This window comes from Hyperoodon ampullatus, assembly GCF_949752795.1.
Source record: "Hyperoodon ampullatus genome assembly, chromosome: 10".
Lineage (NCBI taxonomy): Eukaryota > Metazoa > Chordata > Mammalia > Artiodactyla > Ziphiidae > Hyperoodon > Hyperoodon ampullatus.
This window is the reverse complement of record NC_136923.1, coordinates 49,938,379-49,961,350: the sequence shown is the minus strand read 5'-3', so window position 1 is coordinate 49,961,350 and position 22,972 is coordinate 49,938,379. Positions and strand designations below refer to the sequence as shown.

Sequence of the window (22,972 nt, the reverse complement as noted above, 5' to 3'; positions counted from 1 at the left end):
AATCCCTTACTGTACACTTCAGAAAGTCTATCGGGGAGTCTCCTCCTGCGATCTATGGCTTTTAAACAATATGGTTGTCGTAAAACTTAACATGGGAAATTGGCCCTATAATGACTCTACAGCTGTCATCCTCTCTAGGGACAGTTCTAGATGTATAAATAGCAGTTGAGTTCTGAGAGGACCTCTGACTTACCCTGAGGGTATTTGTTAGTGTTAGATTACTTGGAATCTGTCATGACATTGTATTTCCATCTTAGCTGCAAAAAAGTGGTGGTTCCTAGTGCCAGCACCAGAGGCCTATGTTCTCATATTTACAGATCAGCCGCCTGGAGGGGCAGGTGCTGAGATACAAAACCGCGGCTGAGAACGCGGAGAAAGTCGAGGATGAACTGAAAGCAGAAAAGAGGAAGCTACAACGAGAGGTACTTGCTTTTATTATGCTTCTTGGACTACTTGCCTAAAAAGAAAAAATCCTTTGGAGATAAAATTCTTTGCTGCATAAGGAATTTAATCCCGGCTCCAGTCTTAGTGAAACAGCAATGGAGTCACTGTTCTGTGTTGGTTTCTGATCTACACGGTGACTGCCATTTACTTTTATGTTTTGGTCAGATACTTTTATTATTTGGTTAAATAATAAGAAAAAGGAGAGTTTTTATTTTTGTTTTAGATGAGGTCTGTTTCTCCAGCTTCTCTATGTCCTCTCTGTGATTAATGTTCAGCACCGTTGGTTAACACCTCTGGCTGCCTGAAAAACAATGCAACTGCAGGATCACGTGCAGTGCTTCCACTTCCCAGAAACTGGAGAGGAAAGTAGCGCTGGGTTTCGTTTTTGACCATGTGAAGTGACCGAGCTCTTCCTGTCTCCAGTTACGAACAGCATTGGACAAGATCGAGGAGATGGAGATGACCAACAGCCACTTGGCCAAGCGGCTGGAGAAGATGAAGGCCAACAGGACAGCACTGCTGGCCCAGCAATAGGGAGGCTGCCCTGCCGCCCGGGCCCCGCCCGGAAGGACTGATCTTTCGTCCACTCAAACCCCTTTCAGGACTGTTTGAGCTTTGTCATTAAAATAGCCACCTTTGTATTTTATAATTTATGAGAGAATGAAACAGGTTTGAATCTTCATGAACACTTTGGATTTGTTGGTAGTTTGATTCTAGACTAAGAACTGGTCCATGCCGTTATTATTTTTTATTTCCATAATTTTAGAATCAAGTTCACTCACCATTTTTCCCCAGCTGCCTCAGTGACTGGGCACTCGGAGGCTTTGGCACGGGTTCTGGAGGACAGCGATTCAGCGCTCACCGAGGTACTTCCTGGAGACCTCAGAAAACACAAGTGCCTTCTCCACAGTGCAATTCAGACTTCAGTGATCTCCAGTGGTCAAAAGACATTTACCCTTAATATCAGGTAGCATTTATATTTTAGTGAAGAAACAAGTTCACAGGTGGGGAATATATGTTTCACTCAAATTTATATGTTTGGAGGAAAAAGCCTTTTTTTGTAAGATATTTAAATTTATATAAGAAAATGTTAGAAAAAGATATGGGGAGTGTATATAAAACTTGCTTTATTGCATGGGGCAGGGGAAGTCCAAGGCCTGTACTCTTAAAGTAAGAGTAGGGTCCTTAGTCTTCACATCAACTGTGCTGTATCTTGAAAAGTATTTCATCTGCTGCTCATCTGTGGAATGAAACCTCAGACCAGCCCAATGAGGGAGGGAGGGAGGGCAGGCCAGGCCAGGCAGGTGGGAAGTCGGCCTGAAGATTCTATTAAATACACCCTTTTGCTGACTACAGTTGGCTACTGACACATTCATTTTCTTAGAGGAGCCTTTAAAACTAGTCATTGGCAATCATGCCCGCCTAGCTCGCCCCTCTTTTCTCTCCTTAAAATAATCTCCTTAAGGAAAAATAATCTGGAATATAGAATTTCTTTTAAGAACTTTAGTTTCATCTTTAAAGGCACCCAGTTTAAGAGGATTTTATCATCGAGTCGTAGCCATGTTACAGTATTTGTGATTCTCTTTTGCTCTCAGAATTGAGGTGGTTTTATGGAAATGATTATTGTATCTTCAATGTGTTTACACGGAAAAAGTATGGGGGAAAGTCTAATGAATTAAGGCCACATAAGATAAAATTAGACTTGAAACTAGGTAATAAAGTTAACTTAAATATGAATAAAATCTCTAATAATTATTCCCTTCTTTAGAATAATTAGCTCTTTGTGTTTAAAACATGGAAACCAGGGGGCTTCCCTGGTGGCACAGTGGTTAAGAATCCGCCTGCCAATGCAGGGGACACGGGTTCGAGCCCTGGTCTGGGAAGATCCCACATACTGCGGAGCACCTAAGCCCATGCACCAGAACTACTGAGCCTGCGCTCTAGAGCCCGCATGCCACAACTACTGAAGCCCACGCACTGCAACGAAGAGTAGCCCCCGCTCGCTGCAACTAGCGAAAGCCCGGAAGCAGCAACAAAGCAGCCAAAAATAAATTAAAGAAATAAAATAATTCAGGAAATTGGTTTCCATACTTTGAGATGATTTCCTATAAGTTTTCTTTCAGTTGACGTGTGGGAGTGGGCAGTGAGGAGGCATGTTCTGAAATGCAGATTTATCCTGGAATCCCATACATACCTGGAACTGAAACATCATGTAGTCCACCTCTTGAGGCCTTGGAAGTCCCTCTTCCTCTCCACCCACGGTCAGTCAGCCTGTGCTCCTCCTGGAGCTGTCTGTTTTGTTGTCCCAGTCTTTTCCAAACGGAATGGTTCCACTTCTCGTAAAATAGACTCGACTCTTCTTTTCCACAGAACTTTCTTCACTGAGCCTTGTAATCTGGACTTTACCTCAAAACTATAGGCATTCTTCCTCCCTGTGCTGACTGCACATTTCTATTAACGCAGGCTAATATTAAGGTAGCTCATTTTAATGGTACTTACAGTTTCAGTTTGTATTTTTACAACACCCTTCAAACAAGAATACCTAGAAATTCCTTTATCTTAAGCTGGTAGTATTGATAGCCATTAACAAAGTGAGCTAACTTAAAAACTCATGCCTGTTTTGGACTGGATAAGGACTATTTTCTTCAAGTTTTTAAATTAAGAATAAATTAATTAGCTTTGGTTACTGAAGGTACAAATAGAGTGACTACGTAGAAAGCTGAATTGACAATATCATCAGCACCTCTTATAGGTTCAGGACCTCTTTTTTAAAAAGGCACCTGAACCAACATAATATTTATCACCTGATATTAGAAATCCACCAGAACACAAAGAATCGAATCAATGCATGATCTATAGACGTCTTTAAGGCCCTTTTAGAATTCTTATCAGACATCCAGGAGGCTTTCAAACTACACTAGGTGAAAATGGATCTAGGAAAATTTCAAGTGTAATGAAATTAAATAAAAAAACATGTTAGGACAAATTTGACTATTTATTTATAGTCAATCCACCATGCATGAAGGAGTGCTACTAGTTAGAATGCAAGTGTGAGTTCAACCTACCAACGTCGGGATACAGAGGAAGAACGACCCATCCCAGAGGCCATAGACGACCATAGTTAACACCTCTCGAAGACTTTATATAGATCGGGCAGATTAGCAAGCTGCAGGATGTTTCCATCTTCTGTGAAATGTTTCGGAGGCAGAAGGTGTGAGCGGAAGGCTTTATAGACGACATGCTCCACAGTCCACTTCCAGGGGTTTGGAGTAGAGGTGGGCACTTCACTCTGAAAGAGACATGTTAGATGTTCACATCCCATTCTACACTGGTCTCCTGGCTGATGTGCACTGGGCCTGGAGAGTCTTGGTGGCTTATAATGGGCTGTGTGACCTAATGCTTGTGAAGTATGTTTTCTAGGCCAGCATCTCAGGGATCCTACAGGCCTGAGCAGAGAGATGAGATGGAAGAAAAGAATCAGTAGTGGCTCTCGTGATGCTTCCTCCCGTGGAAGCTGTTTCCATTCAGGAAGAGCCTGTTTACTGTAGCAGGATCTAACATAATGTTTGGATGGCAGCAGTAGGAAGTACATTCCGTAATTACCACTAAATTTGGAGCCTCAATGTAGTTCTATTTCCTAAAAAGCTCCACAGGTAAGAAATGAAAAAATAAATGAGGACGATTTTACTCCACCCTTCCCCTCCTACATCTAAGCCTTAGGCTGCCTCATGTAAAAGAAAATGTTCTTTCCCATCCATCCTTCCTCACCTTGAAGTCAGTGTTTCCAATCAAACGGGATACTCTCAGCACAGTTTGGTAAGTGTGCTATCTTGCCGCCTCCATTGGAATGAGATGGTTCCAGGGGCTCTGGCCAACACGACCTGGGACTGGACCTCCGCTCCACCGCCCACAGGCTCTGGGAACCCTTGAGCATCCGCTGAAACTGTCCCTTAGCTTCCTCACCCATGAAGCTGGAGCAACAGCATGTCATCTCAGAGGAGGACCAGGAGCAATCACCGAGCCAGTTATGTGTATAAAGTGCCACCCTTCCATTCTTACACTACAGGCAGGCCTCAGTTTACTGCACTTTGCAGACTGTTGCGGGTTTTTTTTTTTCTTTTCTTTTTAAACACAAATTGAACGTTTGTGGCAACCCTGCATTGAGCAAGCCTATTGGCTCCATTTTTCTAACAGCATTTTTTAATTTAGCTATATACACTGGCTTTTTAGAGACAGTGCTATACTGTACACTCAACAGACTACAGTATATAGTATAAACATCACTTTTATATGCACTGGGAAACAAAAAAATTTGTGCAACTAGCTTTACTGCAGTGGTCTGAAACGGAACCAGTAAAATCTCTGAGGTACTCCTGTATTTCAGTCCCCTCTCCCCAACCCAGCCAAACCCTCCGAAATAGTTGTGGATTGAAAGAGCACTGTCATCTGACACAGAAACATGAGGAACCCAGGCTGGCCTTCCGTAAGAAGAGCTGGGGCCCTGACCCAAGTACAGCCGTGTCCTCCTGGCACAGCAGTGGTCAGAGGCAGAGTGAGGCACAAGCCGAAAGAGACTGGGGAGACTGACCCAGACCTGAAGGCTGGGGCTGCACACTTCCGGGCTCACAATGGGAGATACAGTCCACCCACTAGCCCTGAAACTTCCCATTTCTCACTGCGATGGCTTGTGTTTGTACATCTGACAGTGAGATCACTCTGGAGGTACCTTCTATATTTCAGAAGGAAATAAAACTCGTAAGAGCTGACCATTGTGTTTGAAGCTTATATGCAGCAGATCCTAGGAATTTAGAGAGGGCAAGATTGTGCCCCCAGTCCCGGGCACCAGTGCGCTCCCTCATACCTGCTGGCCTGAGAGGGTCGACTCCTCAGACACATACTGCTTCCGGATGGAGTAAAACATCGCACATTCTTTACCGAGGCTTTCAAAACATTCCTTTTCGTCATCCCAGTTCACCTGCTCCAAAGAGAGAATTCAATACCTCAACATAGGTATGTGCTTTAAACACATTTCATTTCTAAATGGAGATAACAGACGACTTAAAAACTAAATGTGACTTTTTAGGCATTAAAGCTAGCTGTAAGTTGGAACTACTGAGTATTGCTGGGGTGGGCGGGGATGAGAGGGGCCTTAGCCATGCTACCCTTTTCCTCTTCATCATTACAGACGACGGCAGGGCCATGTGCCCTCCCGACCCCCCATACACACACACACACACCCACAGGACTGTCATCAAGACTGGCTCCATCACTTGCCTCAGTGGCCAGTCGGAGAATGAAGATAGGCAGACCCTCCAAGGGGGGCACGTAGTTGTCGATCAGAAGGGGTAATCCAACCAGGTTCCCTTCCTGCTTGTGGAAAAAGTCCAGGACAGGGGACAAGAAATCATGCTGTTACAGTCTAGTTTAAACAAATTCTCCCTGGTGCTTCCTCCAGGTCTTGTCCTCAGACCTGCCGTTCTGGGCAACCAGGTGCTTGACCAGGCTAGGCACTGGGGGCAGCAGAACTAAGCACTTACAGCTTTCTGTCCTGACATGTAGCAGAGCCACCTTCTCTTTGGATCTGCTCACCAACCAAAGAACACATCAAGGAAGGCCCCAGAAATCAAGGGGTAAGAGGAAGAAACCTCTTAGGAGAGCAAGTGGCAAAGCATCATCTCCTTCACTGGGGCCTGCAGGGACTGTGGGATTCTGCTCTCCTCCTGCCTGGGTCCTGCACCCTGGGGACAGGAATGGGCACGAATGGATGATAAAAGTTGTGGAACCTAGGGCTTCCCTGGTGGCGCAGTGGTTGGGAGTCCGCCTGCCGATGCAGGGGACGCGGGTTCGTGCTCTGGTCCGGGAGGATCCCACGTGCCGCGGAGCGGCTGGGCCCGTGAGCCATGGCCGCTGGGCCTGCGCGTCCGGAGCCTGTGCGCCGCAACGGGAGAGGCCGCAACAGTGGGAGGCCCACGTACCACAAAAAAAAAAAAAAAAAAGTTGTGGAACCTAGTAATGCAAATAGGGAGTGAAGATGTCACAGAGGTCACAGGCTGCTTCTGAGAAGGGGCCCAGCCTTCTTGTCTTGATCCTGGACCAACTACAGAACTTGACTCTTATCTGAAGAATACAATGGAGGTATAAAAATAACCATCACCCACCTCATCAATCTCCAAAGAGAAGTAGTCTGCAAGCATCTCAGCCTTCTTTTTCAGAAACTCAACAATGTATTCGGCAAGTCCTTCTTTGGGACCATCTTCCTCTGTCCAGCCACTCTCAGAACTATCTAAGGCAAGCATGGCGAGGTCAAAGAGTGGTGCTGGCTCCTAGGAAGGATCAAAAACATTAGGGGTGAGCATAACAGGGCATCCAAATGCAGCCTGAATTCCCACAAAACCATCTTCACAACAGTAGGTGAGGAGCGACCAATGTAACACTCATTCCGCAGTTCCCCCAAAGAAAACACCTGAAAATCCACAACAGAAGCTCATCCTCCTCCTCAGCAATGGCCATTTCAACAGAGAAGGTGTGACCAACAAAAAGACCTGCTGAACAGGTGGGAAAGGCGAGGCCGTGAGGAGGCACTTGCCTTCTGTGTAGCTTTAAGGACCCCAATTTCGTATTTCTAGAAAATCACAAGGCAGACACTAAGCAGATCATTCATTTCTTCCTACTGCCTTACCCATAACTAAAGCAAGGGGGAAGGAGAGTACGTTAAATCGAATGACATTTCAGGTAAATCATCTGATTAGGAAGAAGACTATATAATCTATTGTGAAAAATAAGATGCCTAAATTTTCTTCCATTTCTCTCCTTCAGACATGGTAACTGTTGTCATACATTTTACTATTATAAACCCACAATACACTGTTCTTACTTTTTCATAACAACAGAGGAGTCAATTAACAAAAAGACCTAACAATCCTAAATGTTTATGCACTCAATAACAGAGCTTTAAAACATATGAAGGATAAAACAGAACTGTGAAGAGAAATAGACACAATTACATGGAGGCTTCAATATCCTTTCCCCAATAATTGACAGAACAAGTAGACAGAAAATCAGGATACAGAAGATTTGAGCATCACTATCAACTCGATACACCTGACATTTATAGAATATTCTACTCAACAAGCCCATTTTCAAGTGCACATAAAGTATTTACCAACATAGACTATATTCTGGGCCATAAAACAAGTCTCAATAAGTGTAAAAGGATTCCAATATGTTCTCTGCAAAAATGGAATTAAGGGGTTCCCTGGTGGCGCAGTGGTTGAGAATCCGCCTACCAACGCAGGGGACATGGGTTCGAGTCCTGGTCCGGGAAGATCCCACATGCCAAGGAGCAACTAAGCCCGTGCGCCACAACTACTGAGCCTGTGCTCTAGAGCCCGCAAGCCACAACTACTGAAGCCCGCGCACCTAGAACCTGTGCTCTGCAACAAGAAAAGCAACCACAATGAGAAGCCCACGCACCACAACGAAGAGTAGCCCCTGCTTGTGGCAACTACAGAAAGCCCACGTTCAGCAACGAAGACTCAATGCAGCCAAAAAATAAAATGAAATAAATAACTCTTATTAAATGGAATTAAATTAGAAATCAATACCAGATCTCTGGAAAATCCCCAAGTAATTAGAAACTAAGTAATATACTTCTAAATAATGTGAGGGTCAAAGAAAAAATCAAAAGGGAATTTAGAAAGTATTCTGAACTCAATGAAAATGAAAACAACTTATCAAAATGTGTGGGAAGCTGCTAAAGCAGCACTTGGGAGAAATTTATAGTACTTAACACCTATACTAGAAAAGAAAGATCTCAAATCAGTGACCTCAGCTTCTGAAACAGAAAAACAAATTAAACTTAAAATAAGTAGAGGAAAGGAAATACAAAGATCAGAGCAGGTAGCAATGAAATAGAAATCAGAAAATTAACAGAAAAATCAATGAAACAAAAAATCAGTTGAGATCAAACCCTCAGCCAGACTGATCAAGTTAAAACGATATAAATTACCAATATTATGAATGACAGAGTACAGTACATCAGTACAGATCTACAGACATTAAAAGAATAAAAAATATTCTGAACAACTTTATGGCAATAAATTTGAAAACTTAAACGGACAAATTCCTTGAAAGAAACCAAATACCAAGGCTCACTCAAGAAAAAGCTAACATGAATAGCTCTATATCTATGAAAGAAATTGAATTTTTAATTAAAAATCTTCCTGTGAGGAAATCTCCAGGCCCAGATGGCTTCACTGATGAACTTTACTAAACATTTAAGGAATAAACAATTCTACACAAACTCTTTTGGAAGATGGAAAAGGAAAAAGTATTTCCCGACTCATTCTATGAGGCTAGCATTACCCCATACCAAAACCAGACAAAGACAATACAAGAAAACTACACACCAATATCATTCGTGAATGCAGATGTTAAGAGTTGTAAACAAGGGACTTCCCTGGTGGTCCAGTGGTTAGGACTCCGTGCTTTCACTGCCAGGGCCCGGGTTCAATCCCTGATCAGGGAACTAAGATCCCACAAGCCACGCAGCCCAGCCAAAAAAAAAAGTTGTAAGCGAAATTTTGACAAATCAATTCCAGTAATATATAAAAAGGATAATACATCATGTATAAGCAGGGTTCACCTCAGGAATGCAAGACTGGCTTAAAATATGAAAATCAATCAATGTAATTCACTATATTAACAAACTAAAAAAAGGAAAACCACACAATTATCTGAACAGATACAGAGGAAGCATCTAAAAAAATTCAGCATCCATTCCTGAATAAAAACTCTAAGTAAACAAGGAATAGAAGGGAACTTCCTCAACCGCCTAAGGGTCATCTACAAAAAACCTACCGACGGCAGAAAGCATACTTCATAGTCAAAAACTGAATGCTTCCCCCAAGATCAGGAATAAGAGAAGGATTTCCATTCTCACCACTACTGTTCAACCTTGTACTAAGCTTCTTGCCAGTGTAATCAAGCAAGAGAAAGTAAGAAAAGGCATCCAGATTGGAAAGGAAGGAATAAAACTGTCTTTACTCACAGATGCTATGATCATCTACATAGAAAATCTGCTGGAGTCAATAAAAAAGCCACTAGAACTACTAAGTGAGTTTAACTAGGTTGCAAGATATAAGATTAATGTACCAAAACACTTGTATTTCTAGATACTAGCAACAAACAACTAGCAATTTATAAAAATGTCACTTACAATAGTATCCAAAAAATATGAAATACTAAGGGATAAATTAACAAAAGATTTTCTCCCCAAATTGATCCATAGATTCAACACAATCCCAATAAAAATTCCAGAGGGCTTTTTTGTAGAGTATGTCAAATGTAAAAAGAAGACATGAAACTACATAGATAGTAATGATTTTTAACTCTAAATTAAAATTAGGCAATGACAAGGTCTTGAAAGAAATGGACTAAACTTGTTAGCTGGAGTTGTGTTTGGGTCATGGGCTTTAAAGAATGTTTACTTCTATTTTTATCTCTTTCCAAGTTTTCTTAAGTAGATATGTATTAATTTCTATAATAATAATAATAAACATTTAAGTTGGCTACCAAATGACTGTTCTGCTTTGTATAAAACTATATGAAGATGCCTCCATATGCAAATCATACAATAAACTATTCTAAGCATATTTAGAAAAATTTAATATACTACAAATAAGATAATAAGGCAGAGCTATTTTCAGAAATGACTAGTTGTTGAAGTTTCAGAAATGAGAACCAGGAAATAAACTTACCGATAACCTCAGAACACCAAAATTGGCAAAATCATAAATGAGAATCTGGTAGAACAGTTCTTCACTGAAAATAAAAATGAAGTGACATTAAGGAAAAGCTAAATCCATGCTTCAGAGCCAAGCAGTAGGGACAAAATGGGAGAGATAACCCGAGACAGGTAGGACAGAATTGTGCTGCCTCGCAGTGGCCTTTCTAACAGTCCTGGGAACTCCTGCTCCACCAGGGCTTTGGCGGCCGGCCTCTGCACACAGGTCAGACCACTAAGACCATCTGCCTTGTCATCACCCGTGCTCTGTCCCCACCCCTCTGGTGCTGTAAAAGGTTCTAACACTCAGTAGTGATAAAGTTAAGAAGGAGTTTTTGTTTGTTCACCTTTTCCCCACTTGCAAAGAATCCTATAAATCACTTCTTTTACAACTCAACATTTAAAAAATATGGGCTGTATAGGGAGGGCAGGGACGTAACCCCGGTTTTAAATCCAATCAGTTGGATTTAAAGGGCTGAGAGTGGGCGATGCAGCAGACGTCCGCCAGAGCATCTCCCACAGCACCCTACTGTACACAGCACACGCTGCAGTGCTCCACCAGCACTAAGCCCTTTAGGGCTTTTATTGAGCACCGGGCATCTACCAAACCCAGGCGTCTCATGTAATTTTACCTTCACAAAACCCTGCAAGTTAAGTAGTAATAACCCAAATTTCTCATCTTACAGATGAGAAATCCGAGACGCAGATTAGGAAAGTGACTTGTCCATGGTCACATAAATGGTAAATGGTTGAGCCCAGGTGTGAAACGACATGTGACTCTAAAGCCAGGGCCCTTTCCAACTATGTCATCCTGCTCTCCCCCAGCTTTTCCTGCCTCTGCCTCCAGGACTACTCTTCTAGCAGCTCTGCTTTTTTCACATTCGCACCGATTTACCTAAGTTTGGTGGTGTTGAGAAGGTATAACTTGGTCTGATGCTGTGCCAAGGCCCATTGAGGATTCACACAGCCCACAAACGAGTGGTTACGCAGCACCTCCCGGAGAGCTGGAAAACAAGACACAGGTCAGTAACTGCACCCCACCAACACCTCTCTGCAGCCCAAAGCACCAGAACTAGAGACAAAAAACAGGTACCTGAACGGAACCTCTTGCTGAAAGTATACACAAAGAAGGAGTAAGATAGAACTAATCTTTCAAAATGCAACAAGGAATTGCCAAAAGACTTAGGAATGCTCAAAGATCACAATCCAAGACAAAGCAGGAAGCCAGAGAAGTAACAAGAGCTCTGAAACCAGCTTTATCCAAAGACACTGGAGGAACTGCAGGTATCAAGAACTTCAGTTTTTGCAGGCTCTGGGGTGTAGAGAAAGAAAAACAGAAGCCTAGGAATGGTGCGAAATGTGGACTGTAACAGGAGGCCACTTCCCCTCTTTTGCAGCCAGGATTCACACTAAGCAGGTTGCTTGACAACTTAAAGTGGAGATTTTAGTTTAAACTGATTCCAGGGCTGACTGTTCCTCCAGGTTCCTGATAGAATCAAATGCAAATTCTCTCTGCAGAAATTCATCTTCAACCCAGACTTCAAATAATTCCTCACAGATAAAGTACCAGGACTTAGTGGTCAAAAAGTTACAAAATACACAAAGAAACTAGGCACCAAGAATTAGAATCCAGAAGAAATCACAGAATCACATCTGCCAAGTTTTAGAGACTGGAAATACTGGCAAAGATGATAAAATAATAAGCATGTTCAGTATGCTTAAGAGATATTAAAACATTGAATAAGTGGCAGGAGACTATCAAAACTGATCAAGGAAAGACAAATACATGATATCACTTACATGTGGAATCTAAAAAATAATACAAATAAACTTATTTACAAAACAGAAACAGACTCACATAGAAAACAAATTTATGGTTACAAAAGAGGAAAGCAGGTGGGGATTAATTAGGATTATGGGATTAACAGATATACACTATATATAAAACAACAAGGACCTACTGCATACCACAGCAAACTATATTCAACATCTTGTAATAACCAGTAATGGAAAAGAATCTGAAAAAGAATATATGTATGTATGTATGTATGTGTGTGTGTGTGTGTGTGTGTAACTGAATGACTCTGCTGTACACCTGAAACTAACAATACTGTAAATCAACTATAGTGGAATTTAAAAAATAGAAAAAGGAAACAGAAATAACACCAATCTTACATAAACTCTTTCAAAAAATAAAGGAAGAATAATTCCTACCTCACAAGGTTAGCATAACCCTAATACCAAACCTGAGAAGACACTGAAAAAAGGAAAATTTTAGACCAATATCCTTTACAGTCATAGATGCAAAAATCCTAAACAAAACATCAGCAATTTAAATCCAGCAATATATTAAAAAAAAAAAGAATAATACAATCAAGAGATTAGCTCAGGAAAGCAAGGTGATTTAGCATTTGGAAAATCCCATCATATTAACAGAATGAGAAATACATGATCATTTTAGATATAGAAGGAGTATTAGACAACAATTTATAATTAAAAACTCTCAGCAAACTAGGAAGAGAAAATAACTACCTTAATCTGAAAAGGGCATCTATGAAAAACCTCCAGCTAACATCATGTTTAACAGTGAAATACTGAAAGTGTTCTTTCCACAATGGAGAACAAGATAATTAACACCCATGCTCACTCATCCTATTTGACGTTGTACTGGGGGTCCTAACCATTGTAGAGAGGCAAGGAAACAGTATAAAAATATGAAAGGAAAAAAGTAGAATTGTCTCTATCTGCACCTTTGGCAAGGTCACGTGATACAACATCTTTTGTATTTTAATATGCTAACAGGTGGGGGTCAAAATACCATGGTAAACAATGGGGAAAATGATTTTATTCTGACTCAATCTTAAAAATTTAAACCAAAGTTAATAAAAATAAGTTTATATTAAAAATGATCAAGGAGATTTCAAAAAAAACCAAATAAAATTTCTAAAAATAAAAAATATAATAACTGAAATTAAAAATCAAGATAGACTGAACAGAGTGGACAAAGTTGCCAAGGTAATTAATGGTAAGGTAGATCTAAAAAAATTATCTGAAGTGCAGCACAGAGAGACAAAGAAATGGAAAATATGAAAGATAACTTATGCAATATGGAGAAGAATAAATATGTAAGTAAGTCCCAGAAGGGGCAGGGGACAGGGAGAGACAGTAACTGGAGACTCTCAAGACAAAAGATCAGAGAATATCCCAGAAGTGATGAAAGACACCAAACCTCAGCTCCAGGAAGCCCAACAAAATCCACACCTGAGATAAGCAGGACACTAAAGAGATCTTAAAAGCTCTCAGAGAGAAAAGAGAGATGACCCACAAAGTATTAAAATATAAGACTGACAGCTGAATTTTCAACAGCAACAATAGAAGCCAACGACTGATAAAATAACACCTTCAATGCACTGAGAAAAAAATAATTGCCAATCTGGAATTTTAAACCCAGCAAAGAAACTTATCAAAATAAAGATGGATTAGACAAAGCAAAACTCAGCTTGCCATCTCAGGCCCCACAGAAGGAGGTGCTTAGGGCAGACCATGAAAGGTCTGAGGAAAAGAATTATGAGCAGAAAATATTGGCTAAACCCAAACAAACTGACAGTAACAACATAATATGGAACAATGAGATATTCACATGAAAACTGTGACTGTAACACCATATACCAAAAATTAATTCCAGGTGGACTAGAGATTTAAGTATAAGCATTTTAGGAGATAATATAAGAATACAGATTTAATTATCCCAGAGATAGAAAGAATTTCCTAAATAAGATTAAAAGGCTAATGTGTGGTAGAGGAGTGATCAAGATGGCAGAGTACTAGGACGTGAAGCTCACCTCCTCCCACACGTACATCAAAAATACATCTACATGTGAACAATTCTCCCAGGATATCTACTGAACACTGGCAGAAGACCTTAGACCTCTGAAAGGGCAAGAAAATCTCCACATAACCAAGTGGGGCAAAAAAGAAAGCAAAGAAAGAAGGAAGGGAAGGGAGGGGAGGGGAGGGAAGGGAAGGGAAGGGAAGAAAGCAAGCGAGAAAGGAATCGGGACAGGACCTGCATCCCTGGGATGAAGCTGTAAAAGAGGAAAGGTTCCTGTAACCCTGGGAAGTCCCGTCACCAGCGGGGAGATCAACCAGGACAGAGGGGGAGCCTCAGAACCTCAGAGAAGAACACAGCGACCGGTTTGCAGCAGTTAGAATAGAGAAAGACATGCACAGACAGTCAGTACCACAGCTCTGCACTTCCGAGCCTGAGACACCTGTCTGCCGATACAGGCGGGGGCTGGGTGCGGAAGCTTGAGCTTCAGAGATCAGACCCAGAGAGAGGACTGGGATGGACTGCACGGAAGCAGCCTGAAGGGGCTGGAGCCTGGTGCAACCACACCTGATGGTGTATGCAGAGGAAGCCTGGGCTGCCTTAGAGGCCAGGTGCCATTGTGTCAGTAGTGCGTGAGGGGAGGGGCAGGAACCACCATTACAGCCTTTCTACCCGCGCGAGCTCTAAGGCAACAATACACTGCCTACACGAGCTCCAGGAGCAGTCACGAGTCGCTGCTGCCCCCTGGACTTCAGGAGCAGTCTCGAGCTGCCCACCTTGCCCTCCCAGACTCCAGGAGCAGTCCCGAGCCACCTCCATTCTAATCATGTGCTCTGGGGGCAACACGTGAGCTGCCACTGCCACTGAGAACTCCACAACGAGGCACCAGCCACAGCATCTGCACATCCACTATCAAGAGGCAACGGCCAGCACACACTAAGGAAAGAGGTGGCAGGCATCCAGACTAAAAACAGCCCTCACACCAAAAAATCTTAAACCCACACAAGCTACACAGGGACACTTCCACATATAAATAGCCCTCCAAGACCACAGCAGATAATTGTTTCTCCTAAACTCATAGAGCAAGAGAAATATAAGTAAAATGAAGAAGCAGAGGAACCACTCCCAATTAAAAGACCAAGAGAATTCCCCTGAAATAACAATGAAACAGACCTCTTCAGTCTAATAGACACTGAGTTCAAAAAGGAGATAATGAAAATACTGAAGGAATTTAGAAAGGCTATTGACAGAAATGCAGAGTACTGTAAAAAGGAACTAGAAGCTATAAAGAGGGACCAAGAAAAATGAGAAAACTCATTTGCTGAGAAGAAAACTGAACCAAAGACAATGAATAGCAGAATAAATAATGCAGAAGAATGAATAAGTAACCAGGAAGATAGAATAATGGAAATGACCCAATCAGAACAGCAGACAGAAAGCCAAATGAAAAAAAAAAAAAAAAAAGAAAGAAAGCAACATAAGAGACCTATGGGATAATATAAATTGTGCCAATGTATGCATAATAAGGATTCCAGAAGGGGAAGAAAGAGAAAAGGGGATCAAAAATGTATTTGAAGAAATTATGGCTGAAAACTTCCCAAACCTAAAGAAGGAACAGATATCCAGGTACAGGAAGCACAGAGGATCTCAAACAAGGTAAACCCAAACAGACCTACACCAAGACATATTATAATAAAAATGGAAAAAGTTAAAGAGAGGATTCTAAAGGCAGCAAGAGGAAAACAAAGGAGGCAAGGGAACCCCCATAAGGCTATCAGCTGATTTCTCTACAGAAACACTGCAGGACAGAAGGGAGTGGCAAGATACATCCAAAGTCCTAAAAGGGAAACATCTGCAACCTAGGATACTCTACCCATCAAGATTATCATTTAGAATAGAAGGAGGGACAAAGAATTTCTCAGACAAGCAAAAACTAAAAGAATACAGCAATACTAAACCTATCCTAAAGGAAATATTGAAAGGTTTTCTCTAAATAGAAAAGAATCCATAGGAAAGAGAAAATCACAATCAGAAAGCAAATCACCTAAATAAGCCAGTACACAGATTAAAAAAAAAAAAATTCTGTGAAACTAATAATAACCACAATGAAACAGCAAAAGGATGAACATGAAGATGTAAATACGGACATCAAAATCATAAAATGTGGGGGAGAAAAGTAAGAAAATGTAGATTTTTTTTCATTCCCTAGAATGTGTTTGAGCCTAAATGACTACCAGTCTAAGACAAGTAGATATAGGAAGGGGTTAATATACTTGAAAAACGGTAACCACAAATCAAAAACATACAATAGATTCACAAAAACCAAAAAGAAGAGAACATAAGCGTAATACAAAAGAAAATCATCAAACCACAAAAGGAAAAACAAAAAAGGGACAAAGAAGAAATATAAAATCAAAGGGAAAGCAAAGTTTATAATGGCGATAAATATATATCTATCAATAATTACCTTAAATGTCAATGGACTAAACACTCCAATCAAAAGACAGTGGCAGATTGGATAAAAAAGCAAGAGCCTACAATATGCTGCCTACAAAAGACCCACCTTAGAGGAAAGGACACACATAGATTGAAAGTGAGGAGATGGAAATAGGTATTTCATGCAAACAGAAATGAAAAGAAAGCAGGGGTTGTAATATTCGTATCAGACAAGATAGACTTTAAAACAAAAGCCATGAAGAAAGATAAAGAAGGACACTATGTAATAATAAAAGAATTAATGTAAGAAGAGGATTATTACATTCATATATGCACCTAGTGCAGGTCAACATATATGCAACTAATACAGGAGTACCCAAATACATAAGACAAATACTAAAAGACATAAAGGGAGAAATTGACAAGAATACAATAACAGTAGGAAGCTTTAACATCCCACTCACATCAATGGACAGATATTCTGGACAGAAAATCAGTGAGGCAACAGAGATCCTAAATAATACAATAGAGGGAGGGGGCACCGGTGCCCGAAGCCGCGACAGTCGTGGGGACGGCGGGCCGGTCCTAAGTGCAAATATTAAAGTGATTTCTGAGAGGAGGGGAAGATGGCGGAAGAGTAAGACGCAGAGATCACCTTCCTCCCCACACATACACCAGAAATACATCTACACGTGGAACAACTCCTACAGAACACCTACTGAACGCTGGCAGAAGACGTCAGACCTCCCAAAAGGCAAGAAAGTTTCCATGTACCTGGGTAGAGCAAAAGAAAAAAGAATAAACAGAGACAAAAGGATACGGACGGGACCTGCACCAGTGGGAGGGAGCTGTGAAGGAGGAAAGGTTTCCACACACTAGGAAGCCCCTTCGCAGGCAGAGACTGCAGGTGGAGGAGGGGGGAGCTTCGGAGCCGCGGAGGAGAGCGCAGCCACAGGGGTGTGGAGGGCAAAGCAGAGAGATTCCCGCACAGAGGATCGGTGCCGACCGGCACTCACTAGCCCGAGAGGCTTGTCTGCTCCCCCGCTGGGGCGGGCGGGGCTGGGAGCTGAGGCTCGGGAGCGCAGGGAGAGGACTAGGGTTGGCGGCGTGAAAACAGCCTGAAGGGGTTAGTGCACCACGGCTAGCCGGGAGGGAGTCCGGGAAAAGTCTGGACCTACCGAAGAGGCAAGAGACTTTTTCTTCCCCTTTTGTTTCCTGGTGCGTGAGGAGAGGGGATTAAGAGCGCTGCTTAAAGGAGCTCCAGAGACGGGCGCGAGCCGCGGCTAAAAGCGCGGACCCCAGAGACGGGCATAAGACGCTAAGGCTGCTGCTGCCGCCACCAAGAAGGCTGTGTGCGAGCACAGGTCACTATCCACACCCCCCTTCCGGGGAGCCTGTGCAGCCCGCCACTGCCAGGGTCCCGGGATCCAGGGACAACTTCCCTGGGAGAACGCACGGCGCACCTCAGGCTGGTGCAACGTCACGCCGGCCTCTGCTGCCACAGGCTCGCCCCGCACTCCATGCCCCTCCCTCCACCCCGGCCTGAGTGAGCCAGAGTCCCCGAAGCAGCTGCTCCTTTAACCCCATCCTGTCTGAGCGAAGAACAGACGCCCTCCAGCGACCTACACGCAGAGGCGGGGCCAAACCCAAAGCTGAGCCCCGGGAGCTGTGAGAACAAAGAAGAGAAAGGGAACTCTCTCCCAGCAGCCTCACAAGCAGCGGATTAAAGCTCCACAATCAACGTGATGTACCCTGCATCTGTGGAATACCTGAATAGACAACAAATCATCCCAAATTGAGGAGGTGGACTTTGAGAGCAAGATTTATGATTTTTTCCCCTTTTCCGCTTTTTGTGAGTGTGTATGTGTATGCTTCTGTGTGAGATTTTGTCTGTATAGCTTTGCTTCCACCATTTGTCCTAGGGTTCTATCCGTCCGTTTTTTTTTTGTTTTTGTTTTTGTTTTTAATTTCTTTTTCTTAATAATTATTTTTTATTTTAATAACTTTATTTTATCTTCTTTCTTTCTTCCTTTCCTACTCCCTCCCTCCTTCCCTCCTTTCTTTCTCTTTTTCTTTCTTTCTTTCTTCCTTCCTTCCTTTCTTCTAATTCTTTCTTTCTACTTTCTCTCCCTTTTATTCTGAGCCGTGTGGATGAAAGGCTCTTGGTGCTACAGCCAGGAGTCAGTGCTGTCCCTCTGAGGTGAGAGAGCCAACTTCAGTACACTGGTCCACAAGAGACCTCCCAGCTCCACGTAATATCAAAAGGCGAAAATCTCCCAGAGATCCCATTCTCAACACCAGCACCCAGCTTCACTCAACAACCAGCAAGCTACAGTGCTGGACACCCTATGCCAAACAACTAGCAAGACAGGAACACACCACCACCCATTAGCAGAGAGGCTGCCTAAAATCATAAGTCCACAGACACCCCAAAACAAACCACCAGACGTGGACCTGCCCACCAGAAAGACAAGATCCGGCCTCATCCACCAGAACACAGGCACTAGTCCCCTCCACCAGGAAGCCTACACAACCCACTGAACCAACCTTAGCCACTGGGGACAGACACCAAAAACAACGGGAACTACGAACCTGCAGCCTGCAAAAAGGAGACCCCAAACACAGTAAGATAAGCAAAATGAGAAGACAGAAAAACACACAGCAGGTGAAGGAGCAAGATAAAAACCCACCAGACCTAACAAATGAAGAGGAAATAGGCAGTCTACCTGAAAAAGAATTAGGAATAATGATAGTAAAGATGATCCAAAATCTTGGAAATAGAATAGACAAAATGCAAGAAACAGTTAACAAGGACCTAGAAGAACTAAAGATAAAACAAACAATGATGAACAACACAATAAATGAAATTAAAGATACTCTAGATGGGATCAATAGCAGAATAACTGAGGCAGAAGAACGGATAAGTGACCCTGGAAGATAAAATAGTGGAAATAACTACTGCAGAGCAGAATAAAGAAAAAAGAAGGAAAATAACTGAGGACAGTCTCAGAGACCACTGGGACAACATTAAATGCACCAACATTAGAATTATAGGGGTTCCAGAAAAAGAAGAGAAAAAGAAAGGGACTAAGAAAATATTTGAAGAGATTATAGTTGAAAATTTCCCTAATATGGGAAAGGAAATAGTTAATCAAGTCCAGGAAGCACAGAGAGTCCCATACAGGATAAATCCAAGGAGAAATATGCCAAGACACATATTAATCAAACTGTCAAAAATTAAATACAAAGAAAACATATAAAAGCAGCAAGGGGAAAACAACAAATAACACACAAGGGAATCCCCATAAGGTTAACAGCTGATCTTTCAGCAGAAGGATCTGCAAGCCAGAAGGGACTGGCAGGAGGGACTGGCAGGACATATTTAAAGTAATGAAGGAGAAAAACCTGCAACCAAGATTACTCTACCCAGCAAGGATCTCATTCAGATTTGATGGAGAAATTAAAACCTTTACAGACAAGCAAAAGCTGAGAGAGTTCAGCACCACCAAACCAGCTTTACAACAAATGCTAAAGGAACTTCTCTAGGCAAGAAACACAAGAGAAGGGCTTCCCTGGTGGCGCAGTGGTTGACAGTCCGCCTGCCGATGCAGGGGACACGGGTTCGTGCCCCAGTCTGGGAAGATCCCACATGCCGCGGAGCGGCTGGGCCCGTGAGCCATGGCCGCTGAGCCTGCGCGTCCGGAGACTGTGCTCCGCAAGGGGAGAGGCCACAACAGTGAGAGGCCCGCGTACCGCTAAAAAAAAAAAAAAAAGAAACACAAGAGAAGGAAAAGACCTATACTAACTAACCCAAAACAATTAAGAAAATGGGAATAGGAACATACATATCAATAATTACCTTAAATGTAAATGGATTAAATGCTCCCACCAAAAGACACAGATTGGCTGAATGGATACAAAACCAAGACCCATATATATGTTGTCTACAAGAGATCCACTTCAGACCTAGAGACACGTACAGACTGAAAGTAAGGGGATGGAAAAAGATATTCGATGCAAAGAGAAACCAAAAGAAAGCTGGAATAGCAATTCTCATATCAGACAAAATAGACGTTAAAATAAAGACTATTAGAAGAGACAAAGAAGGACACTACATAATGATCCAGGGATCGATCCAAGAAGAAGATATAACAATTGTAAATATTTATGCACCCAACATAGGAGCACTTCAATACATAAGGCAAATACTAACAGTCATAAAAGGGGAAATCGACAGTAACACATTCAGAGTAAGGATATTTAACACCCCACTTTCATCAATGGACAGATCATCCAAATAGAATATAAATAATGAAACACAAGCTTTAAATGATACATTAAAGAAGATGGACTTAACTGATATTTATAGGACATTCCATCCAAAAACAACAGAATACACATTTTTCTCAAGTACTCAAGGAACATTCTCCAGGACAGATCATATCTTGAATCACAAATCAAGCCTCGGTAAATTTAAGAAAATTGAAATTGTATCAAGTATCTCTTCCGACCACAACGCTATGAGACTAGATATCAATTACAGGAAAAGATCTGTAAAAAATGCAAACACATGGAGGCTAAACAATACACTACTTAATAACAAAGTGATCACTGAAGAATTCAAAGAGGAAATAAAAAAATACCTAGAAACAAATGACAGTGGTGACACGACGACCCAAAAACTATGGGATGCAGCAAAAGCAGTTCTAAGAGGGAAGTTTATAGCAATACAATCCAACCTTAAGAAACAGGAAACATCTCAAATAAACAACCTAACCTTACCTAAAGCAATTAGAGAAAGAAGAACAAAAAAACCCCAAAGTCAGCAGAAGGAAAAAAATCATAAAAATCAGATCAGAAATAAATGAAAAAGAAATGAAGGAAACGATAGCAAAGATCAATAAAACTAAAAGCTGGTTCTTTGAGACGATAAACAAAATTGATAAACCATTAGCCAGACTCATCAAGAAAAAAAAAGGGAGAAGACTCAAATCAATAGAATTAGAAATGAAAAAGGAGAAGTAACAACTGACACTGCACAAATACATAAGATCATGAGAGATTACTACAAGCAACTCTATGCCAATAAAATGGAAAATCAGGAAGAAATAGACAAATTCTTAGAAATGCACAACCTGCCAAGACTGAATCAGGAAGAAATAGAAAATATGAACAGACCAATCACAAGCACTGAAATTGAAACTGTGATTAAAAATCTTCCAACAAACAAAAGCCCAGGAACAGATGGCTTCACAGGTGAATTCTATCAAACATTTAGAGAAGAGCTAACACCTATCCTTCTCAAACTCTTCCAAAATATAGCAGAGGGAGGAACAGTCCCAAACTCATTCTACGAGGCCACCATCAGCTTGATACCAAAACCAGACAAGGATGTCACAAAGAAAGAAAACTACAGGCCAATATCACTGATGAACATAGATGCAAAAATCCTCAACAAAATACTAGCAAACAGAATCCAACAGCACATTAAAAGGATCATACACCATGATCAAGTGGGGTTTATCCCAGGAATGCAAGGATTCTTCAATATACACAAATCCATCAATGTGATACACCATATTAACAAATTGAAGGAGAAAAACCATATGATCATCTCAATAGATGCAGAGAAAGCTTTCAACAAAATTCAACACCCATTTATGATAAAAACCCTGCAGAAAGTAGGCATAGAGGGAACTTTCCTCAACATAATAAAGGCCATATATGACAAACCCACAGCCAACATCATCCTCAATGGTGAAAAACTGAAACCACTTCCACTAAGATCAGGAACAAGACAAGGTTGCCCACTTTCACCACTCTTATTCAACATAGTTTTGGAAGTTTTAGCCACAGCAATCAGAGAAGAAAAGGAAATAAAAGGAATCCAAAGCGGAAAAGAAGAAGTAAAGCTGTCACTGTTTGCAGATGACATGATACTATACATAGAGAATCCTAAAGATGCTACCAGAAAACTACTAGAGCTAATCAATGAATTTGGTAAAGTAGCACGATACAAAATTAATGCACAGAAATCTCTTGCATTCCTGTACACTAATGATGAAAAATCTGAAAGTGAAATCAAGAAAACACTCCCATTTACCATTTCAACAAAAAGAATAAAATATCTAGGAATAAACCTACCTAAGGAGACAAAAGACCTGTATGCAGAAAATTATAAGACACTGATGACAGAAATTAAAGATGATACAAACAGATGGAGAGATATACCATGTTCTTGGATTGGAAGAATCAACATTGTGAAAATGACTCTACTACCCAAAGCAATCTACAGATTCCATGCAATCCCTATCAAACTACCACTGGCATTTTCCACAGAACTAGAACAGAAAATTTCACAATTTGTGTGGAAACAAAAAAGACCCCGAATAGCCAAAGCAATCTTGAGAACGAAAAACGGAGCTGGAGGAATCAGGCTCCCTGACTTCAGACTATACTACAAAGCTACATTAATCAAG

General features: G+C 41.6%; 2 protein-coding genes across 13 annotated transcripts in view; one reads left to right on the top strand and one right to left on the bottom strand.

Annotated features, from left to right (window-relative positions):
- Nucleotides 1-1,135, top strand: part of LRRFIP2 (LRR binding FLII interacting protein 2) — a 97,403-nt gene extending 96,268 nt beyond the window's left edge. For all 8 annotated transcript variants that reach the window (XM_079712933.1, XM_079712932.1, XM_079712931.1 and 5 more), the window contains 2 exons: nt 318-422; nt 868-1,135. In XM_079712933.1, coding sequence (XP_079569059.1) covers nt 318-422; nt 868-978 — 216 coding nt within the window. In that variant the 3' untranslated portion in view covers nt 979-1,135. The remainder of the gene's footprint in view (nt 1-317; nt 423-867) is intronic.
- Nucleotides 1,136-3,449: 2,314 nt separating this feature from the next.
- MLH1 (mutL homolog 1) overlaps nt 3,450-22,972 on the bottom strand; it is a gene marked incomplete at its 5' end in the record, with an annotated part of 58,995 nt that continues 39,472 nt past the window's right edge. For 2 of the 5 annotated variants that reach the window (XM_079713599.1, XM_079713600.1), the window contains 6 exons: nt 3,450-3,733; nt 5,306-5,419; nt 5,719-5,811; nt 6,603-6,767; nt 10,203-10,266; nt 11,124-11,232. In XM_079713599.1, coding sequence (XP_079569725.1) covers nt 3,566-3,733; nt 5,306-5,419; nt 5,719-5,811; nt 6,603-6,767; nt 10,203-10,266; nt 11,124-11,232 — 713 coding nt within the window. In that variant the 3' untranslated portion in view covers nt 3,450-3,565. The remainder of the gene's footprint in view (nt 3,734-5,305; nt 5,420-5,718; nt 5,812-6,602; nt 6,768-10,202; nt 10,267-11,123; nt 11,233-22,972) is intronic. The other 3 variants (XM_079713601.1, XM_079713602.1, XM_079713603.1) reach the window with 3 other exon arrangements.